The 18,322-nt window shown below is 49.5% G+C and overlaps 1 protein-coding gene across 1 annotated transcript in view; it reads left to right on the top strand.

The window, feature by feature from the left end:
• The first annotated feature begins 894 nt into the window (after positions 1-894).
• Positions 895-18,322, top strand: part of LOC122369338 (homeobox protein Hox-A1-like) — a 33,982-nt gene continuing 16,554 nt past the window's right edge. Inside the window, exons 1-2 of the mRNA XM_043344048.1 lie at positions 895-1,095; positions 15,450-16,538. Of these exons, the coding sequence (XP_043199983.1) occupies positions 15,953-16,538 (586 nt within the window). The 5' untranslated portion in view covers positions 895-1,095; positions 15,450-15,952. The remainder of the gene's footprint in view (positions 1,096-15,449; positions 16,539-18,322) is intronic.

Here is an 18,322-nt window from a genome sequence, read left to right as displayed (position 1 = left end):
GTGTAATGCGGGGTGCTGAAATGGTGAATTGTTTGGATGGGAGGGACAATAGATTGGTTGCTCTGTGGTGACAGAGTAACCGGTGTATGAAAAAGAATTATGGATGAGCGTAGATTTGGCTGCTCGTTTGTTGATTAATTGCGATTTGATTGGAGCTAGTGAGTGGGTATAATGGAACTGTTGCGACTGTCGTGCTTTGGATTTCAAACAGCTTTTACAATACTGCTGATGTTTTGATTATTTGTGATAGGTATGACATAGTTTGATGGCATATGATCTGCAAATATACTTGGAAGACAAGCGATGCCTATGGTTTTTATGACTTGCTTTCCACATATCAATTTTCTTACTGATAAATGTAAATTCTTTACCATTTTTTCAGGCCTTTCCAGACAATATATTATATTCTATTGAAAGAAAATTTCAACAATTTCTATCTCTGGCTCAATTAGGAGGAAAAGTTTTATAAATGATTAGTTTTCTCAATCTTATTGAAACTTTTGCATTTGCGTAACTTTTATCTAAGCCGATAAACTGCGTAAATTGCCTCTGCTCTGGTTGTTCTGTTTAGCATTTCTTATGCCTTTGTAACTTTTCATTCCTGCTCTCCCCAAGCCAGTTTCAAAATTCATAACCAGTGTGTCATAGTCTGTGTCACCTGTGTGTCACCCATTGTGTCATTTGATGTGTCACCGTCTGGCGCCGACAGACAGCCGTCAGCCCGACACCTCTCCCCCTGTCCGAAATGTAGCCGGGCGTGCCACCGCCGGCCACCAATCTCACCCCATCTAATTGTGTTCCTTGTCGAGAGTCGGTCTGATTACCGCTGGTTCAGTGCCACTGGTCCCGACACCACACCGGCCGTACGGTCTCTGACAGAGCGGGGCCGTGCTGTGGGGACGGCCCGCTCGGCTGCCGGGCGGAACAGAGACTGTACCGGGCGTCATGGCCCAGCCGTCGGCGCAGCTGCGACACGGGGACACCGAGACGCGTGTTGCTTTTGTTGTGGGCTGCCGGGTCGGGAGGTGACGCGGACTGGACACCGGAGAGGACGGTCGCCTTGGATAGCTCTGAGGGGAGCGGTGAGCCTGACAGGTCAGTTGCGGGGAGGTGGAGGAAAGGAGAGTTTCATAAATGCTCTCATGGTATGGGCTCGGTGCATGGTTAGAACTGGAATAACACTATCACTGGCGTATTGTCTCTATCCAGCTTCAAAAGTGCTGGGTTGTTATGACGATGCCCTCCGCTTAGTTAATTGTGAAGCGAACCTGTCTGGATCTAACATCTAACTATTCTACTCAGTTGTTATATTGCGACCTAGTGTTACACCTTGGTCCCCATTCCAGGCCGTAAGTTGTTCCTAGCTTTGTGATCTACAAAGCTAAGGAAAATTAAAGATTGAAAGCTTGTTCTTTGAAATTGTTGATTTTTCTTTGACGAGCATTAATTCAAAATTATTTTGTGAAAAACCTGATCTATATTTTAGCCCTTTGCTAAGTTGTTCCCAAATTGCTACCGGTGAACGGGGAGCGGACTGCAAAGTATGGGTGGTGGGGCCGTGGTGCTGAGCAGAGGCTTATGCTATAAGGCGGGCATCAAGCTTCCCATGCCGATAGGGCCTTGGCATGCCGCAGTCATCCTTTCCACCGTTCGAACTAAATTTTATTTTGAGCAAATTTACGCTTTGTAACCTTTTGAATTAATCATTATTTTCAGCCAGCATTGGCCATTGGCCACATTCCTTAAATCACCATTTTGTCTTATAAGGTGAAAGCACAAACCTCATGTCATCATTTATGAGGTGTTTTGTCATTCACCGCAATCACAACATTTTGAAAATAGGCAGGGGGACACGAGCATCGCAACTGGACTTGTGTGACAAGGTAATGACGCTTGCCTAATTAGCCGGTAACAACCCAGTAGCGTGTAAGCGTAATGGTATAATTATGACCGATGGCTGACCATCTATCGGACATGCTACAGTTAGCATTGTGGTGACATAGCATGGGTGATCGCTGGTTTAGTTTGTGCATTTTCGGGTATTGTAGTTGACACAGAAAAATGTTTGTTGTGACTCGTGATTTTTGACGGCTTGTGCAAAACGTGGGTGGATGATACTACTGAACCATTAATGTTATTTCAGTTACCTATTTCAGTTGTTATTTTAGCTTAGGACGGATCAAGCTTGTCATAAAAGGGCAATGGCTTATAGTACAAGTATTTTGAAAGCATATGCCCATCGCCTAACCGTCTCCCTGCCCGGATCGTTGGACCGAAAATCAAATTCGTGGAAATAGTGCATTTCGATAGAAGATGCAAGTATGACAAAATTACATAGTGCGCATTGTACTTAGCCCATCAACTAATTATTGTTGCGATTATCACTCGAAACTCAGTAGCTACTACATAGATCAAGGGCTCGTTAAGTTTTTTAAGCATCAACAAAATTATTTCACTCAAAAGTTGTTGAAGGGCAGCAATATCGCTTAGCCCTCGCCCGCACATGGAGGGGGGTTGCCACCCCCCCCCCCCCCGCAGGTAGTCTTTCTGCTCTGCACTCAACATTTTGAGAGCTAGAAGCCTGATTTTTGGTATAGCTGCTCCTCTATCCTTTCTTGATGTCCACGAAAAAAATTCAAGTTTCTGTTGTTTTTTGTTTCGGAGATATGACCATATTTTTCAGGTCATGTCATGACCCAAATGACCAATTCTCAACATCTTGCGTTGGCTATGGGCCTTGTGAGCTTTTGACACCTTGATTTCGGCCTTTTTTGCCAGTCTTACCTCCCACCTATCATGGAACATGTTGTTCGACGATGTACAGATGTCAAGGTCAGGGTCAAGGTCAATCTAGGTCATCTAAAATAATTGCGTTTTAGGCAAGCTAAATTTACTTTTTGTGAAGTTTTTTGACTGCATTTTTGCCGAAGCGTCATTATTCTTTTCCTCAGGTTAATAAATCTCTAAAAAGTTAATTATTTTCAAAACGGGCCTCGCTGAGGAAAACTAAGTATTATAACCAAAAATTTCGGCTTTATTGATCAGCCTTGTTCACTGGTTTGAAATAGGTTTGAAACAGCCTTGTACACTGGCTTGAAAATTTTTCCTCAGCGAAGCCCGTTTTGGAAACAATTAACTTTTTACAGACTGCATTTTTGGTAAAAGCTTCTCAGATCATGATTTCATGTAATATGGACACATAAACACTCGGTGCACACATCAGTATACACGCAGACACACACAGACATACAAACACATATCATTGACCTTGACCTAACTTGAACTGAAATGACCTCAGCAGCAAAAATATGGTCGGGTAGTGTGAAAAAGAAGTTCTAGCTGGCTTGGCACCAGAAAACGGCATCGTCATCGGCATATGATGAGCAGCGCACTTGATATCCAACGGTGACCCAAAACAGCAACATTTTTTTAGTTTGACCTGACATGGAAGGTCAATGGCTGACCTGAGAAGGTAAAACTGGGTATCATTCATGGATTCGTCTCTTCCCAAAGAATCTTTTTGGTCGTTACCGCGAAGCTCTATCTCCAACAGGAACGAAATGGCGCGGGGGTGGCAACCACCCCCCCCCCATGTGCGTTCTAGGATGGGAAAATGGCATGTGCGGGCGAGGGTTAAAGACAATTGTTAACAAGTTACATGCGCTAGTAATTCAACAACGCAGAAATACAGGCGTCCATCTATGATGAAGCTTACACATAAAAACTGTTTACACAGCTAGATAAAGTAATTAAATAGCAGCAATTATAAAACACTTACCATTCATTATTGCTTATCATTGCAGCAATCAGCTGTGCATATCGACAAAAACAGGTTTGCACTCTCATCTCCATTCTGCTAAACAGGATCAGCTTACACACAACACACTATCAAACGCTTAGTTGTGCCTTGTACCGTTTACAAAGACATCCTCTCGCTGAGTTAAATACTTGACTCGTACCGCATTAATCCCCGGTCGCAGCCGGCGTATTTGCACAACAAAGAGTGCTAACTGTTGTCAACCAGGCTCGAAAGTACCCTATCGTGCAGCCAGTCAACACACCTGCAGTGGCGACATTGCTCCGGTGCAGCCACGCGTCGCACACGCCCCAGAGATGACTCAAACGCAGCCTGTGTTTGCCCTGAGGGTAAACACGGGGTCATGTGATCACGGGTAGTAGGCGGGCGTTTTACTTGTTTTAGCCGGCTTCAAAACGGCCGCCCGGGAGGAGTGTTTGCGGAGAGTGAGCGCCTCATTTGGAGTCGCCGCGCGCGCAGGCCCGGTGGTGGTCGGTGGGGAGGGGAGGGTGGGAGGGGACGGGGCAAACAGCACGAAAAGGATGCGTTATGATGGATTGGTGAGGGGGAGGGTAGAAAAGCAGTTCAGTGGCTAGGCTGTGTGCTGGGAACTGATTTGGATAGACGTCAGCGATGTTTTGATGCTCAGAAACGTAGTCGTTATAGTCTGTTCCATGCCAAGCTTGCGTCCGAAGTGCCCTGCTGAAAGGTGTGCATGATTTCTATACATACAGCTCTTACAATTACGCAAATTATTGAACGGAGGAGCGAACTGTTGAAGAAACTCCGACCGCAAGCTTGATGAGGAACAGACTATAGTATCCTGTTTTTTTTTTGCAATATCTTCTTTTGAACTGTCGGTAGCAATTTTTTTCATGCATATTCACAGATCCAACTATGATACATCACCGAAAATACTCCTATGCCTTTGCTCAGTACACATGCAGATGGAGAAATGGCCTTCTTCTACACGCACCTCATTTTACTTTTGTACGGACGCCACGCCTTACATGTTACAAACCCCTGCGTCGCGCCCGGACCGGTGAACCCTCTCCGGACATGTGAAATGCCACACCCCGTCACATTGGGTGACTTTTAGCGCCACGACTGTCACCGAGCCGAGCGAGCTTGGTCGGGGACAAAAACTCACGGCCAAGGTGAACCGAATTAGCATTTGGTATCTGGCGCTGGAGTAGAAAAGGAACGTCATATAAACGATGAACCGGGAAGGACGGGAAGCATTCATAATACCGAGTACGGCATCGAATGATTCCACGTTTGGGTCAACTAAAATTGACCGAAGTGCCATTGCATTTGATCGACAAAATTTTCGAACACTGTTGTATCATACGTTTCTCATTAGGTGGCCCATGAGTTGAATTAGACGAAGCAGGAACGTTATCTGTGCAAGTTGGTGAGTGAACCACTGTGTGGCACGGCATTGGCTCCAAGTCCAGAAGTTAACCCGCGCATGAGTGGGATATTTTCCATAACGCAGTTGAATGGGGGGTCTCTATAGGCCCCTCCCCCAATTTTATCTCCGAAACCACTAGACTGGTAGTCAAAATTTAAGCGTTGTTTGATAGCATTGGTAAAAAAAATTGTCGAGCGGAACTTTACTTTATTTACCTTGAGTGAGTTCATCGATGACGTCACAGGTCAGGTCAAGGTAAATGTTATCAACACTTTGGCTTGTTCACAAATTGGTCTCTGGCCACCACCTAACAAGTCACATCACGCTCAATTTTTTGTTTACACCATCGTGAATAGATGCCCATTGCCCAAGATATTCTGAGGGTATGTACCGAACTTGTACTTCGATTTTTTTTCAGGTCAAGGCAAAGTCAGCCTAGATCACGGATATTTTATGTCATGCATGGGTCACGTGCCAAATGTTTTATGGTCAATTTCGGCCATATAACTAATTCGAAATCAGTGTCGGGCTTTGTCTGAGGTCATTTTCTGCCGAATACCTAATTAGCTTAACCCGCGCGGGGGCTGGGGGGTAAATTTTACCCACCCTCGCGAACTTTTGCAATATCTCAAAAACGGCGGCGCGCAGCGCCGCCAAACTTTAAGTACCTTTTTTACATCAATTTGACACGTTCCCTGAAAATTTGAGCGAAATCCGTCGGAAAATTTTTTGAGAAATTGACGTTTTAGTGAAGTCATGTTCGCCATTTTCGCCTCAAAAACGGCAAAATTTCAAACGCCGCTAACATCTTCATTTTTAAAGGAATCAAGACGTAACAAAAAGGTTATACGTAATTCTACTTTGTCTATCAAATGGCTATCTCGGTTTTCTAAAAATTTTGGATTTTGGCTCATTTTTTTCACTGACTTTTTTGGGAAAGTAATTATAAAAACTAAAATTTTGAGTGTACAAAAAAACGGAATATATGTCAGAGAAGTGGTCCATTTGCACCTACATACCAATTTTTAGAAGAATCGGTTAAAAATGTGGGAGTTATTCAAAATTTTAGGACGTCACGACAAACATATTTTTTGAAAAATGAATTTTTAGAAGTTCTAGACCTTGTACGAAAACAAAAATAGCACCATTCGATTTGCCGTGAAAAACTGCATCAGATAGATACCTTTTTAGGCCTTAACAACCAACTTCAAAATTTGACCTCACTTGACCTGACCTTGACCTGACCTCGACCTGAAATTCATCCAGAGGTGGTCCATATCACTTATTGAGTGTGTCTATTGAATTCTATGAGTAAAATGACCCATAAAACATGTGTCGCACATGCCCTTTTCTATATTTTGTTTTTGGTGACCTGACCTGACCTGACCTGACCTTGACCTTGACCTTTGAATGATATTGTATGCAACGAATATTGTCTTGGTAGCCTAAGAACACGTTTTGGGCAATCAGTCTCAGTCCATGACTCCATTCTTCGGCAACTACGGTGCAAGGCCGATACTGTAGAAACTTGCAATTTGTACCCTTGACCTGACCTTGACCTTGACCTCAAACTTTAAATTAAGTACATGTTTTTAGTTGTTTTAGTTGTTCGTGATGAGATCTTTTGATTGGCGTTTGAATTTTCCAAATCGGATCATTAGTTCGGGAGATAACAGGGGGGGAGGGGTAAAATTTACCCCCCCCCCCCCAGCCCCGCGCGTTCGGCTGGAGACCCCAGCCCTGCGCGGGTTAAGTCAGGTCACCATCAAGTCAAAGAAGGTCAAAGTTCGAATTTGAAGTTTTTCAACAAAAAGGTATCATCAAATGCAGCTTGATGCTGGATTAAACTGCATTCTGACCGAGAAACGCGTATTTGATGAACAGTGCTCTAAAATCGCCTATTATTGCCGTCCATATTTATCGTGAATGGGGATGATGTTCAAATGCTGCAAACACAGAGTGTTGGATATTGTTTAGACTTGGTGTTTGGATATATCCTAACAGACATAATAACATCAAACCATTTTAACCCTCGCACCGACGGGGGGGCGGATATCCGCCCCCCCCCCTGAGGTTTTTCGCAAATAGCGGGAAAACCGCGGCGCGTAGCGCCGCGAAATTTGTATGACTATAACCTCATCAATTTTACACATGGTGTGCAAGTTTGAACCTCCTACCTTTTAAGGTCAGGTCACCAGGTCACTTTGAATGACCCAACCTCAAGTCACTTTTTTGCAACTTTGTCACCGTGCCAGAGCTACAGTAGATGTCGGAGGCCTTTGAAAGTCGCAGGATACTATTAGGTCATTAGTAGCTACAATTTGTATATCTCGGAATTTTGATATCGGTGACCTAAGGTCAGGTCAATTTCGTGACCTCCCCATTATAAGTCAATGGGGGAAAAATCAACTCCCTGTTTTTACCACTAAAACGGGTCGGAATGGCCCCATATACCATACATGACTTCATATACGATCAACCTTCACCGCCTTGAGGTCTGTTTTGCTGTTGGGCAGCTGTGAGGTCATGTGACGTCATCAAAGGTCACCAAAGGTTTGTGGCCAATAACTCCGTACAGGAACAAGATACAGACGCGTGGATGGTCTCATTGTGTTCAGCTCGTCAAGACGCATCGAATGATATACATGATGACCTCGAGGTCACCTTTGACCTTGACCTTTCGAGGTCAACATATATATCATTCGATGCGGAGTGACGAGAGGATCACGATGGTGCCCTTAGTTTGTTCCTATATTGACTAATTCGAAAGTTATTCGAGAAAAACTCTCTCCATATCTAGCGCCGCCATTTTGACTTTTTCGACCCCTGTGACGTCATCTTTGACCTGACCTGAAAATGACCTTAGTAAAAATTGTAGATCTTGGCCGTGCGTATCCGATGCCGTTTACCGCTTGTCGCTATCTTGCTTTGTTCTCGAGATCTCAGGGGGGCGGTCATCCGCCCCCCCCCCCCCCGTCGGTGCGAAGTTGGCGCAGACCCCCGTCGGTGCGCGGGTTAAATTGACATACAACTCAATTTGTTACGAACTGCGATATTTGACGGGGAAGGGTGCGTTTAAATGGTACTTACTCAGTCAACAGAACTCGGCGTTTTAAAAGAACTCGGTATCCAATGTCACGTGGGTGGGGTTCAAAATTCAATGCCTTGTCTCTCGCATAGGAGCAAACTGAAAAATTATTTCTATGGATTTGAATGAAATAGTACTGTTTCATACGTTTATTTATAATTCATACTGACGGGAGAAAGATTAGTCGTATTTAGAGCATTTCATACAGCACTTTTACCGGAACGGTGTATTCACTTTTATAGCTGCAATGTGCAAGAACAGCACCTTGCTATTCAGCTAGGAATATTATACATGAATGCTGTCTTCATCAGAGTTTGACCGAATATTCAAGAAGCACGACTTCTTTAGGGACAACAAAATGTTCCAGGTGCCCTGTCCACTAATACGGGGAATAACAGGACAGCTTGGAGGTATTCGGCATCACAAGAAAAACAAAAAGGAAATCAAAATAGAACGGCGGATACCTACGATTGTCGGAAAGGGAATATGTAGGCCAATGTCAGTCGACGCTGCCACTCTGGCTTTGCAGCGCCAATTGAGCAGCCTAAGTTTGACCACAAAAACATGCACATTGGCTAAACGTCCCGTGTCATCGACCCCTTCTCTTCCGTCGTCAAAACTTCCACGCAGTACCAGCTGCAAAAGTGAAGGTACGCTCAGCACTGTTGAAGAAGGAAGCAGTGTGGATTCCAGTAGCTCATCAGAGGACCTATATCAGTCCTCCTTTCCAGTATCAAGCTCTTCTCCAGAGACCAGTGAGTCAGATCACTCCCAGGGCGTTGGAAAACGGGTTGTTGGCGAGACTTATCCCAAATTCAATATCAATACACACAACGCTGCAAGACATATGAACAATCGAGACAAAGGGAGTGGTCAAAAGGAATCGTGTGGCTTCCTGCGGTGCGTCATGACTGAGCTAGATCGCAAGGAACGAGCAGAGGAGGCAGCAAGAAAAAGGGCGAGGAGAAATGCCAACAATACCTTCAGCCGCGAGAAAGCAAGGCAGATCGAGCGGGAAAATCAGATTCTTCTGAAAAAGCTGCTTCAGTTTGAGAAGAACAACAAGCGGCCAAAGCCAACATTTGTTCCAAAGCTTTCGAGCACAAGAAAGGCAGAAATGGAAAAAGAAACCCGCCGGATTCGAAGAGATAACGCTAAGCTTTACATGAAAATCAAATTCGCCCGGCCATCTGATGATTTAATAAGAGCGTCCGAGCTGGGGTGATCTGTCTCGCTCAAGGATAGTGTGCACATCTATGAGTCCAAGGACTTGGGAATCAAGGCGGGAACAATAGCAAGCGGGCTGAAGTTACATCAGCCAAGCACGACTGAAGGGCGGAGGAGACGATAGACATTGCAGGAGACCGAATGTGCATGCAATGTCTGACGATGTTCGATCCGACGAATGAATGATTGCTCTATCTCTTGACGAGAAAGACAAGAACGCGACTGGCTTCTCATATGTGAGGGACCCGGTGCTCGAAATAATATGTACTCCATAATACAAGTAAGATATCCAACGGCGTTGGAATGGAAATGATATAAATGGATAGGATATTATAACCACTGGGTGCATAAAAAATATTCATCTTCAAACCCAGACACCAATTAATGACTTATTCACCAGTATAACGCCTTTTGGGGCGAATAACGGAGCGAGAGAGAGGGTGGGCCTTGCACTTGCGAAATTTCGAGGGGGTACCTCCAACTGACTTGTGCACGGCACCCTACTAAGCGGTCTCTAGCGATGTGCCAAATTTGAGCACAATCGGCCCAGCCGTTCTCGAGATCTGGAAGCGGCACCCTGCACGTACGCACGTGCAAAATGGGTCCCAACTGACTTGTGCACGGCACCCTACTAACTGGTCCCTAACTGCATAAGGTTAAGGGGTCACCCACATGCATCGGGAATAGTCCAATACTTGGTAGAAGAAATGAAGCTACCCTACAAAAATTACCGCATGTAAATCGGTCAAGTGGTTGCGGTTGCTGAGATATAAGCGTCGCAGAATCGTGACCACGGCCGGCCGGCCGGCCGCTCATACTCAGAAATTTCCGTTATTCTACGTAAGACTCCGCTCGCTTCGCTCGCTCCGTAACAAAAAGACGGCATTTTTGTTGTCGAGACATTATTACAAATGCTGTTTCTCATGGCTTTTTGATATCACTCATTGTTCATACTGAAGTGAAAACTTGCTCACTTCGAAATGCCGCCTTTGAACTTTTCTTAGCTTCAACGACCGAGTCCTAAACCCGAATCACCCAGACTCCAGACTCGTCCAGCGACAGTCGCCGTGAATCTTCCTCCTGTGCTGGCACGGCACCTCGTGTCACCGATCCATCACGTGTCCCCTCCCGTGTGCAGCCACAAACGGAAGCCGCCACCGGGTCGCCACCTCGCGGTGACCGGCGCCGCGCCGGCGGCACCCTTTGAAGTCGCCCAGGTACGCCGCGCATCAAAGGCCCCGCCCGGAGGTGGCCGATTGAGGTGGCCGCTAATCCTTCGATAATGACGCCGACCGCGGTGGGCCCATGGTGACCGGTGCGCCTCCTGTACAAACTCAGCAAATTAGTGGCGCTCTGTGTTGACCCAGCAGGGATTAGAGGCGACTGGCTGATACGGGCGTCGGGCGTGTGACAATGCGTGGATAAAAGAAGCCTGGCCGTTCCTATACCATCTAAGATAGTAGAATCGCTATCATGCGAAAAGATAGGCAGACACCCATGCCCGAGAACATTAAATGACACTTAAACATTATCAGTAGATATTTGGACATGTTTTGTGGATCATTTTGAACCATGACGTAACAAAGAATGTGCATAGTTTTTCATCTACAAATACCTTCCTCCTTTTTGCATACCGCAAAAGGTGCAAATAATGGTCATCTTGAAACTTTATGCACACTGTCCCACTTCGATATCACCTGGTCGACGAAACCACCCAATACAGGTGACCACTTTTGGGGTCGATTGGCCCTGAATCTTACGCAGTTGACCAAATATTTTCGGACCCGTCGCCTAGCTCCGCCGGAGCCGCCAGCACCGCACGCCACATGCCATATCGCTCAACACTTGCTAACGAGACGAGGCCGGTCCCGGCACAAGGGCAGCCCTGACAGCCGGTACTGGCGTCACAACAGGGCGCGATTGAGCCGTCGACTCGGGTCGCACTGTCACTCCCGTCTCGTACGACACTCGCTCTGTCAGAGAGAGGGGTCACGTAACGTCTCGGACGAGAGGGGGTCGGATCGGAAGTCGACCGTCGTGACGATTCGGGTAATGCAGATGGGTTTATGATGAGCTACATCGATGTTGAGCCTCGCGCATTGGCCCTGTGTAGGTAATTGAGTTCAGTGGTCCATATCTGAGCGTTTTGATCAACTATGAATTACGAATAAGACAAAAACATGAGACATTGTTTTGCAATGGCAGTACAATGTTAAACAGGCAAATCACATAAAAATCAAATGACCGAGTTTCTCGACGGTCCGGTGAGCCCCAAAAAGCCCACGGGCCCGGGGTCCAGTGATTCCTCAGTGATTCCTCAGGGCCCCTACTGTCCCACGCACCCCTGGGAGGTCCCGGAGCCCCTGCGGGCGGCGCCGGGGAGCGAGCCGGCCGCAGGAAGTGGCACATCGCCGGCACCTGAGCCCGGCGCAGCCGCTCTGTCAGGCCGGCTGACCGATGGGCCATCGTCGGCGGCGGCGCGGCCTCGTCGCTCCCGACGTCTTCCTACCGCCGACACACCGCCGCCCATCCATTCTCACATAATTTGATCCCGGCTGCGCCGCGGCCGGCAGACGGACGGGCTGAGGGGGCCGGCGGCAGGAGAAGGGGGCTCAGACGCTGCTGCCGCCGCCGCCGCCGCCGCCGCCGCCTCCACCGCCGCGGCGGTAGCCTATGTTTGATCGGTTGCCAACTCTGCGCACGTGCGTCAGAAGACAGCGGTGGTGGAGGGGAAGAGTTGACAAGGGGACCGTCGGGTCACCTCAAACACCCCGCCGACCCCCGACGCCGCGGTCAGAGGTGCCAATCGGATACGGTTGACCGACTGACCCTCACCGCACTCCTCCGGTCCACTGTTCCTTCTATCCGCGCCCCGTCCTATCCCACTCACTCTTTCCCAAGAGTCGCCGCCGCTTCCACCCTCATTCCACCCCTGTCCACCCCGCACCACATCCCCCACCTCGCCCCCACCCCCACTCCCCGCCAGTCGGTCGGCTGGCTCGGGGACCCTCCGGTCCACAGGGACGGACGTTGGGGGAAGGCGCGCCGGGGAGCGCCACGCGCATACCGTCCTGCCGTCGGCCCGATGAAATCAATGGGTGCTCAATCCTGATCGATCAATGTCTCTGACCCTACTTACGGCCCATCATGACCGCGCTCATTAGAGAATGCCGCGCCGCGGTCCGCACCGGCGCCGCGTCTCTGCCCGCGTCTCCCCGCGTCTCCCCGCCGCCGCCGCCGTCGCCGCCGCTGACGCACCAACGCGACCCATAGAAAAGCGTCCGCGGCGGCGGTGGTGGCGGCGGCTTGAAAGCGATTATCGACGGGAGCGTTGATTCGCTGGTTTTGTGGCCGGTTTTCGGCGCAGTGGGCTCCCGGGGAGCGCAAACATTGCCGCCGACGGCCCCATCAACAGCGGAGCGGGCCAAAGGACGACACAACTGGGGGCCACAGAACGACACAACTGGGGGCCAAAGCAGACACAACTGTGGTGGTGTGGGTCGGTTTTGGCAGAGCCAGAGGAACAAGACGGTGGACGAACAGAAAATTGGTTTGTTATCATAGAAGATTCAATGTGCACGTTACGTTCGTTCACTATGCTGAGGGTCAATTGCAATGGCTTTTCGCGGCAATCTCCATCGGAAAGGCTTAGTTGAGCCGCAATGAATTTTGTCGCCTCAGCCCTCCGCGACATTACATTCGCGGTAACCGGAATTGTATTGTATTGTGTTGAACAATCATGAGCGATCCACATTCTCAAATTGCGTTGCGATTACTGCTCAGAATCCGTGTCCGCGGTTACTATTCTAAACATTCACAGCATCCACACATTCACTCACGTCAAAGCACGGACAAAGACATTTCCGTGGTGTAGCCCCACCCCTACCCGCCCATGCATCACTCTGGAATGTATAGCATATAGATGCAATTTGTGTGTCAAAACTTGGAATCTTTTTCCCTTGGCGTAAGAATCTAGTATACCACCACCACCGTTTGCCTGGGTGAATTTCCCAGTCACACCACAGGCATGAATAAACCACAGCCGCCTTTCTCACATACCCTCAAACCACAGGGATGCCCCTCAGGCACTGTGTACCACAACAGCGCCGCAAACCTTCCAGCAGACGCCTGTTGTTTATCGCACACTCCCTCTCCTCGCTCTTCCCTCCCACTCTCTCCCTCTCCCTTCCCCGCCGCGACTTCCATCGGCCTGTCCCGAGCGCCAGGACAAAGACAGTCCTTTCGTCTCCGCGCGGGGGTCGGCCGGCGGCGGCGGCGGCGGCGGCGGCGGTGGCGGCGGGGGCGGCAGAGGACCAGCGTCCACCATCGCCAGCGCCATCTTGTCGCCGCCTTAGTCGCTGTGTGGTCCGACTATTAACACGGTGTCGGGCTCAACTCTTGGGCGGCGGCGGCGGCAGCATCATTAATCACGTTTTTCGTTGCCACATCATTGGCCGCTTGTTAGAGTCGTTATAAATGAGGAGATGGCCGCGGCGGGGCAGGCACGGGTGGGCAGAGGAGCGGAGGTGTTCTGGGGAGGCGGGGGAGGGTTTGATGAGGGGTAGGAGGACAAGGGGACGGTGCAATGAGGAAATGAGGGATAGGGAAGAATGCTTGTAATATGGGTGATAAACACCGCACTGTTGGTGGAGGGTATATCGGATACCGGTGTTGCGTTAGTTGTGTTGGTAGGTGAGCGCTGGTGGACCATAAACGCGATAGGTATTTGTTGAGACAGGTGCTCTCGGCGTTGTTTAGTGGCAACGTACAGATAGTCCTTTGTATCAACAACGTGTTTTTTGCCAATTTGAGCTTGTTCTCAGAAATGTTACAGAATTGGTGAGCTTTTATTTTTGTGTTCCGAACGACTGAGATAGGGTAACCACAATATGTTACTAACATCACCTAACATATTGCGTACCAGTGTAACAATTACCCAGTGTTTCGTACGTGCAAAGCCCTTGTTTCATTTGCCGCCTTGTTTCACTTGCCTATCCTTTGCTTTGTCTGATAGCGCTGAAACTGAAAATGTTATATCGAATCAATATTTGTAGGAATGAGACTGGTCCTGTACTTTGTAGGCTAGGAGTGCGCCTTATAGCAGAGAATAGAATCGATGGGTCTAAAAACGGTATCACATCTTTCATCATCCGTCAATCATAGCGCTTCACGATATCATGATTTAGATTTCATTCACTGATATAAAACTATTCACACCCCACCGCCACCAACTTTTCAACACCGGACGGGGGGGAGCAGCTCACAAATCCGTCGCAGCCAGCTGGCCAAACCTACCCCATACCTCGCCCGGCACGTGCCAGGCGGTTACGACTCGACCTTTGCACCCAGCCTCCGTTTTCGGTTATTAAAAACGGCCCCGGGCCCATCCGTTCTCCCGTGTCATGTCACACAGGCGGCAGGGGGCATTCCGCAATTCCGCAACTCACGGGCTGCCGGATGTCAGAGGCCGTTCCGTAATTTATGGCAGAGCGGGCGACTTATTGAGGTGGCTTATAGCGACCGGTGGCGTGGGGCCATGACTGTCGATCAAACACTTTGTCGACTCGTTTTTCGTTGATAGGCGTTGTTATCTCCCATCATCTATCGTTTCATTGTTGAATCGTTTCATTGTTGAAGGGTGAGAAGCAGAAAGTGAAACAGACTATTGAGCTGTGATGATTGAGTGGCGATATGTTTGCATTTACTATCGTGACTACATTCAGTTCACACCCCTTCGTTAACTCCAGCGCTCTTGTTGGACCTCTTTCAGCACAGAATCGATTCTGGTTCATTCTTAGACGACCCAGCTGTGCAGCTCTTCCCCTGAGAACCGGCCCCGCTGTCATGCTCTATCCCCGGGGGGATTCCTCCACCTCCCACGCCCGTCGCCCACACGCCCTGTTTACGCCACTCTGTCGTTGCAGATTCCCTTCGTCGGCCGGACGCGAGCGCCTTCATAACAGGCTCTGGCCCGGCCTCCTATTAGCCCGGCTGGAAATTCATGCCTGCCCGAGCGGCGGCCGGGCGAATTTACATGGCGCCGGGGCCGGCCCGGCGCGACTGACTCCGCCCCCCGATGGACCTCAGCCCGGTGCGGCGCGCTCATTGGCTGACGGTGGATCACGTGACAGCGGGCTCTCGGCGGCCGGCGCGGAGCGGGTGCCGTTCAGGCAGACCGTGCATTTATGAAGGTGATACATCGCGCGGCGGCCGGGCTGCATAATTACGCGATTATCGCGGCGGTGCAGTGGTGCGAGTGATGGCTGTTGCGATCGGGCGCGAGTGACTGCAGCAGCGTGTGCGCCCGACGGTGATATTTATTGATATTTATTGACTGCCAGCCGGCCGCCACGGTGAATCGGGATTCTCGGCCGCAAGCAGCAGTGCACGGGGAGTGAGCCGCGTCCGCGCCAGCCGCCGCGCAGCCATGAACTCGGGCGTGTACGGCATGTGCAACGTGGAGGCCACGGCCGGCTACCAGCACCCTCAGGCGTACGGCGCCGCCGGCGAGATGGTCTACTACCCAGCCGTGGCCCAGGAGGCCGCCACCAACCCCTACATGATGCCTTCCGCCGTGGACGCGCGCTCGCCGGCCGTAGCGCACGCGGACCCGGCCGCCAGCACGGCGGGTAGCCATCACGACTCGTCCGCAACATACACAAACCTAGACGAGTACCCCGCGGCCGCTCAGGGCGGCTACCATCCGGCCATGGCCGTGCATCTCCAGCCGGCGTACCGCTCCGCCGGCGGCGACTTCAAACACGACGAGTACGGCGGGCACGACCCGGCGGCGGCGGCGGCGGCGGCGGCCGCGCTGCACCCGCAGGCGTATCCGTACATTGACCCGGCGGCGTATGGCGCCAGGACGCACATGGGCGTGCATGGGTACATGGAACAGCTGAGGGAACAATGCCAGGTGAACAGTGTGTTGCACGGAGCGGTGCGAGCGCCGCCGCCGCCCGCCGCGCCCACATATAAGTGGATGCAGGTCAAGAGGAACAACCCCAAACCAGGTGAGGAATATGCATCGATGATAAGGGGGTGAGACGGGTCGTGGAGGGGCTTAGGTCGTCCTGGAAAGGGTTAGGATGCCGCTGCTTGGATCAAATGTGTAGCAGGTCTCATACTTGCTGCGACTGTCTGGAGCGTGCCTAGGCGTTAGTGTTTATCCATTATCGTTCCAATTGTGTGACGAACAATGCAAATTGTTTGCATTATTGTGCTTCCCAACGGAAGTGCCTTGTCATTTCTCAAATGATTGAAAACCAAAGGGATTAATTTGACAAGGACTCACAAGGCTGCGATGGTCATTCATGGCAACCTCATCCCATGAGCCTCCACCCAGCTCCATTGACCAGCACACGCCACAGATCGCTGGCATTCCCTCTCGTGCAGCCTTGTCCGCCCACGGCGCGTGGTGTGTCGTGACACACACACCACTATCTGACCGGGTGACGCCGCGTCAGTGGCGGCATTTCCGTCACTGACGCCGGCGGGTCGGACGACGCGGTAGTGAAAATCCGGGCCGGCGCCGCACTGGGGCCGGCGCCCCCGACCTGCCGGCCGGGATTGCCGACCGCCCGGCCGGGATTGCCGTGGTTCGCCCCCCTGGTGACCTCTGACGTCGTCTGATACGCGTCCGCTGTCCTGTGGGCGATGTGGAGTCGTGTGGTCCTCCGCTCAGTGTTTGCTTCTCGGTTTGAGTTGTTTCGATTAGTCGTGACTTGACTTCAGGTTGAATCGGTTTGGCTCTCCGCGTCCAGCTCTCAGTACTCGCTTCAAGTCCTCCCCGTGTCGCTTTTTGGCAGGTGTGTGATCACGGCGCTACCAACGAAACACGGCCTGAATCTGAGTTCCATCTTAAACTGGTATTTCAAGGTGCAGCGGAACTGCTATCCAGCCGTGTGATAAAAATCTATGTTTCGCTGGTTATGTGTTGGGTCGGGGTCGCATGTTTCTGCTGAAAACGGATCAGTAAGCTGGACTGGTCAGCTCGTCCATTTCTATCCAAAGGTGTTATTTGGTAGAGCCATGTCTCTCGGACAGAGAAAGGCTGCGTCGGTTCCGACCGCTTCACACCTAAATCGAACGAATTCCAAATAAATATGTCAAACAGCAAGGTCTGAGACGTAATTCTTAATGTTCAACGCAATGTTTCAAGCCAATTGTGCAGTGTGCAAAGAATAAAGGAACTTGCGCGTATGCTGAGCCCGTTTAGAATTTTACTGAGATCTATCTGAATACTGTTCGGATTGATTGAAAATAAATTTATGCCGATCCCATGAAAGCCTGTAATTTGTTTCATGTTTTACGAACCGTGCAATGTATACATTGTTGAAATTTAGGTAATATTTATTTGTATGTCTGAGATTTTCATTTTATGTATTAAATATGGGTCTACATGGGTCTAATATGGGTCTATGTATTAAATATGGGTCTAATTAAACAAATGATCAAGATGCATTGTTGAAATGCACACGCAGTGGTTAGAGACGATGGCAATGTTGGATCTTTTTTTAGGAAATAGTTTGCGATTGAATGGAAATAAACATAATCAGCTACCAAATGGAGATAGCACACGCCAGGTTTTTTTTTCAAATACATCCACAGTATTGGACATAACCCTTTGGTATACGCTGACATGGGCATGAAAGCAATTGTGATCATCACCCGGATGAGAAAGTGTTTATATTTAGAGTTACTAGAATCTAGAATGTGATATTTTACGAGCAAGGAATAAATAGTTTAATGGCTAATCGACCCAATGGTTACTGTTATTATAGTTTTCCCATTATGC

This window comes from Amphibalanus amphitrite, unplaced genomic scaffold (assembly GCF_019059575.1).
Source record: "Amphibalanus amphitrite isolate SeventyFive unplaced genomic scaffold, NRLGWU_Aamphi_draft 000003F_arrow, whole genome shotgun sequence".
Taxonomy (NCBI): Eukaryota; Metazoa; Arthropoda; class Thecostraca; order Balanomorpha; family Balanidae; genus Amphibalanus; species Amphibalanus amphitrite.
This window is presented reverse-complemented; position numbering and strand designations above follow the sequence as displayed.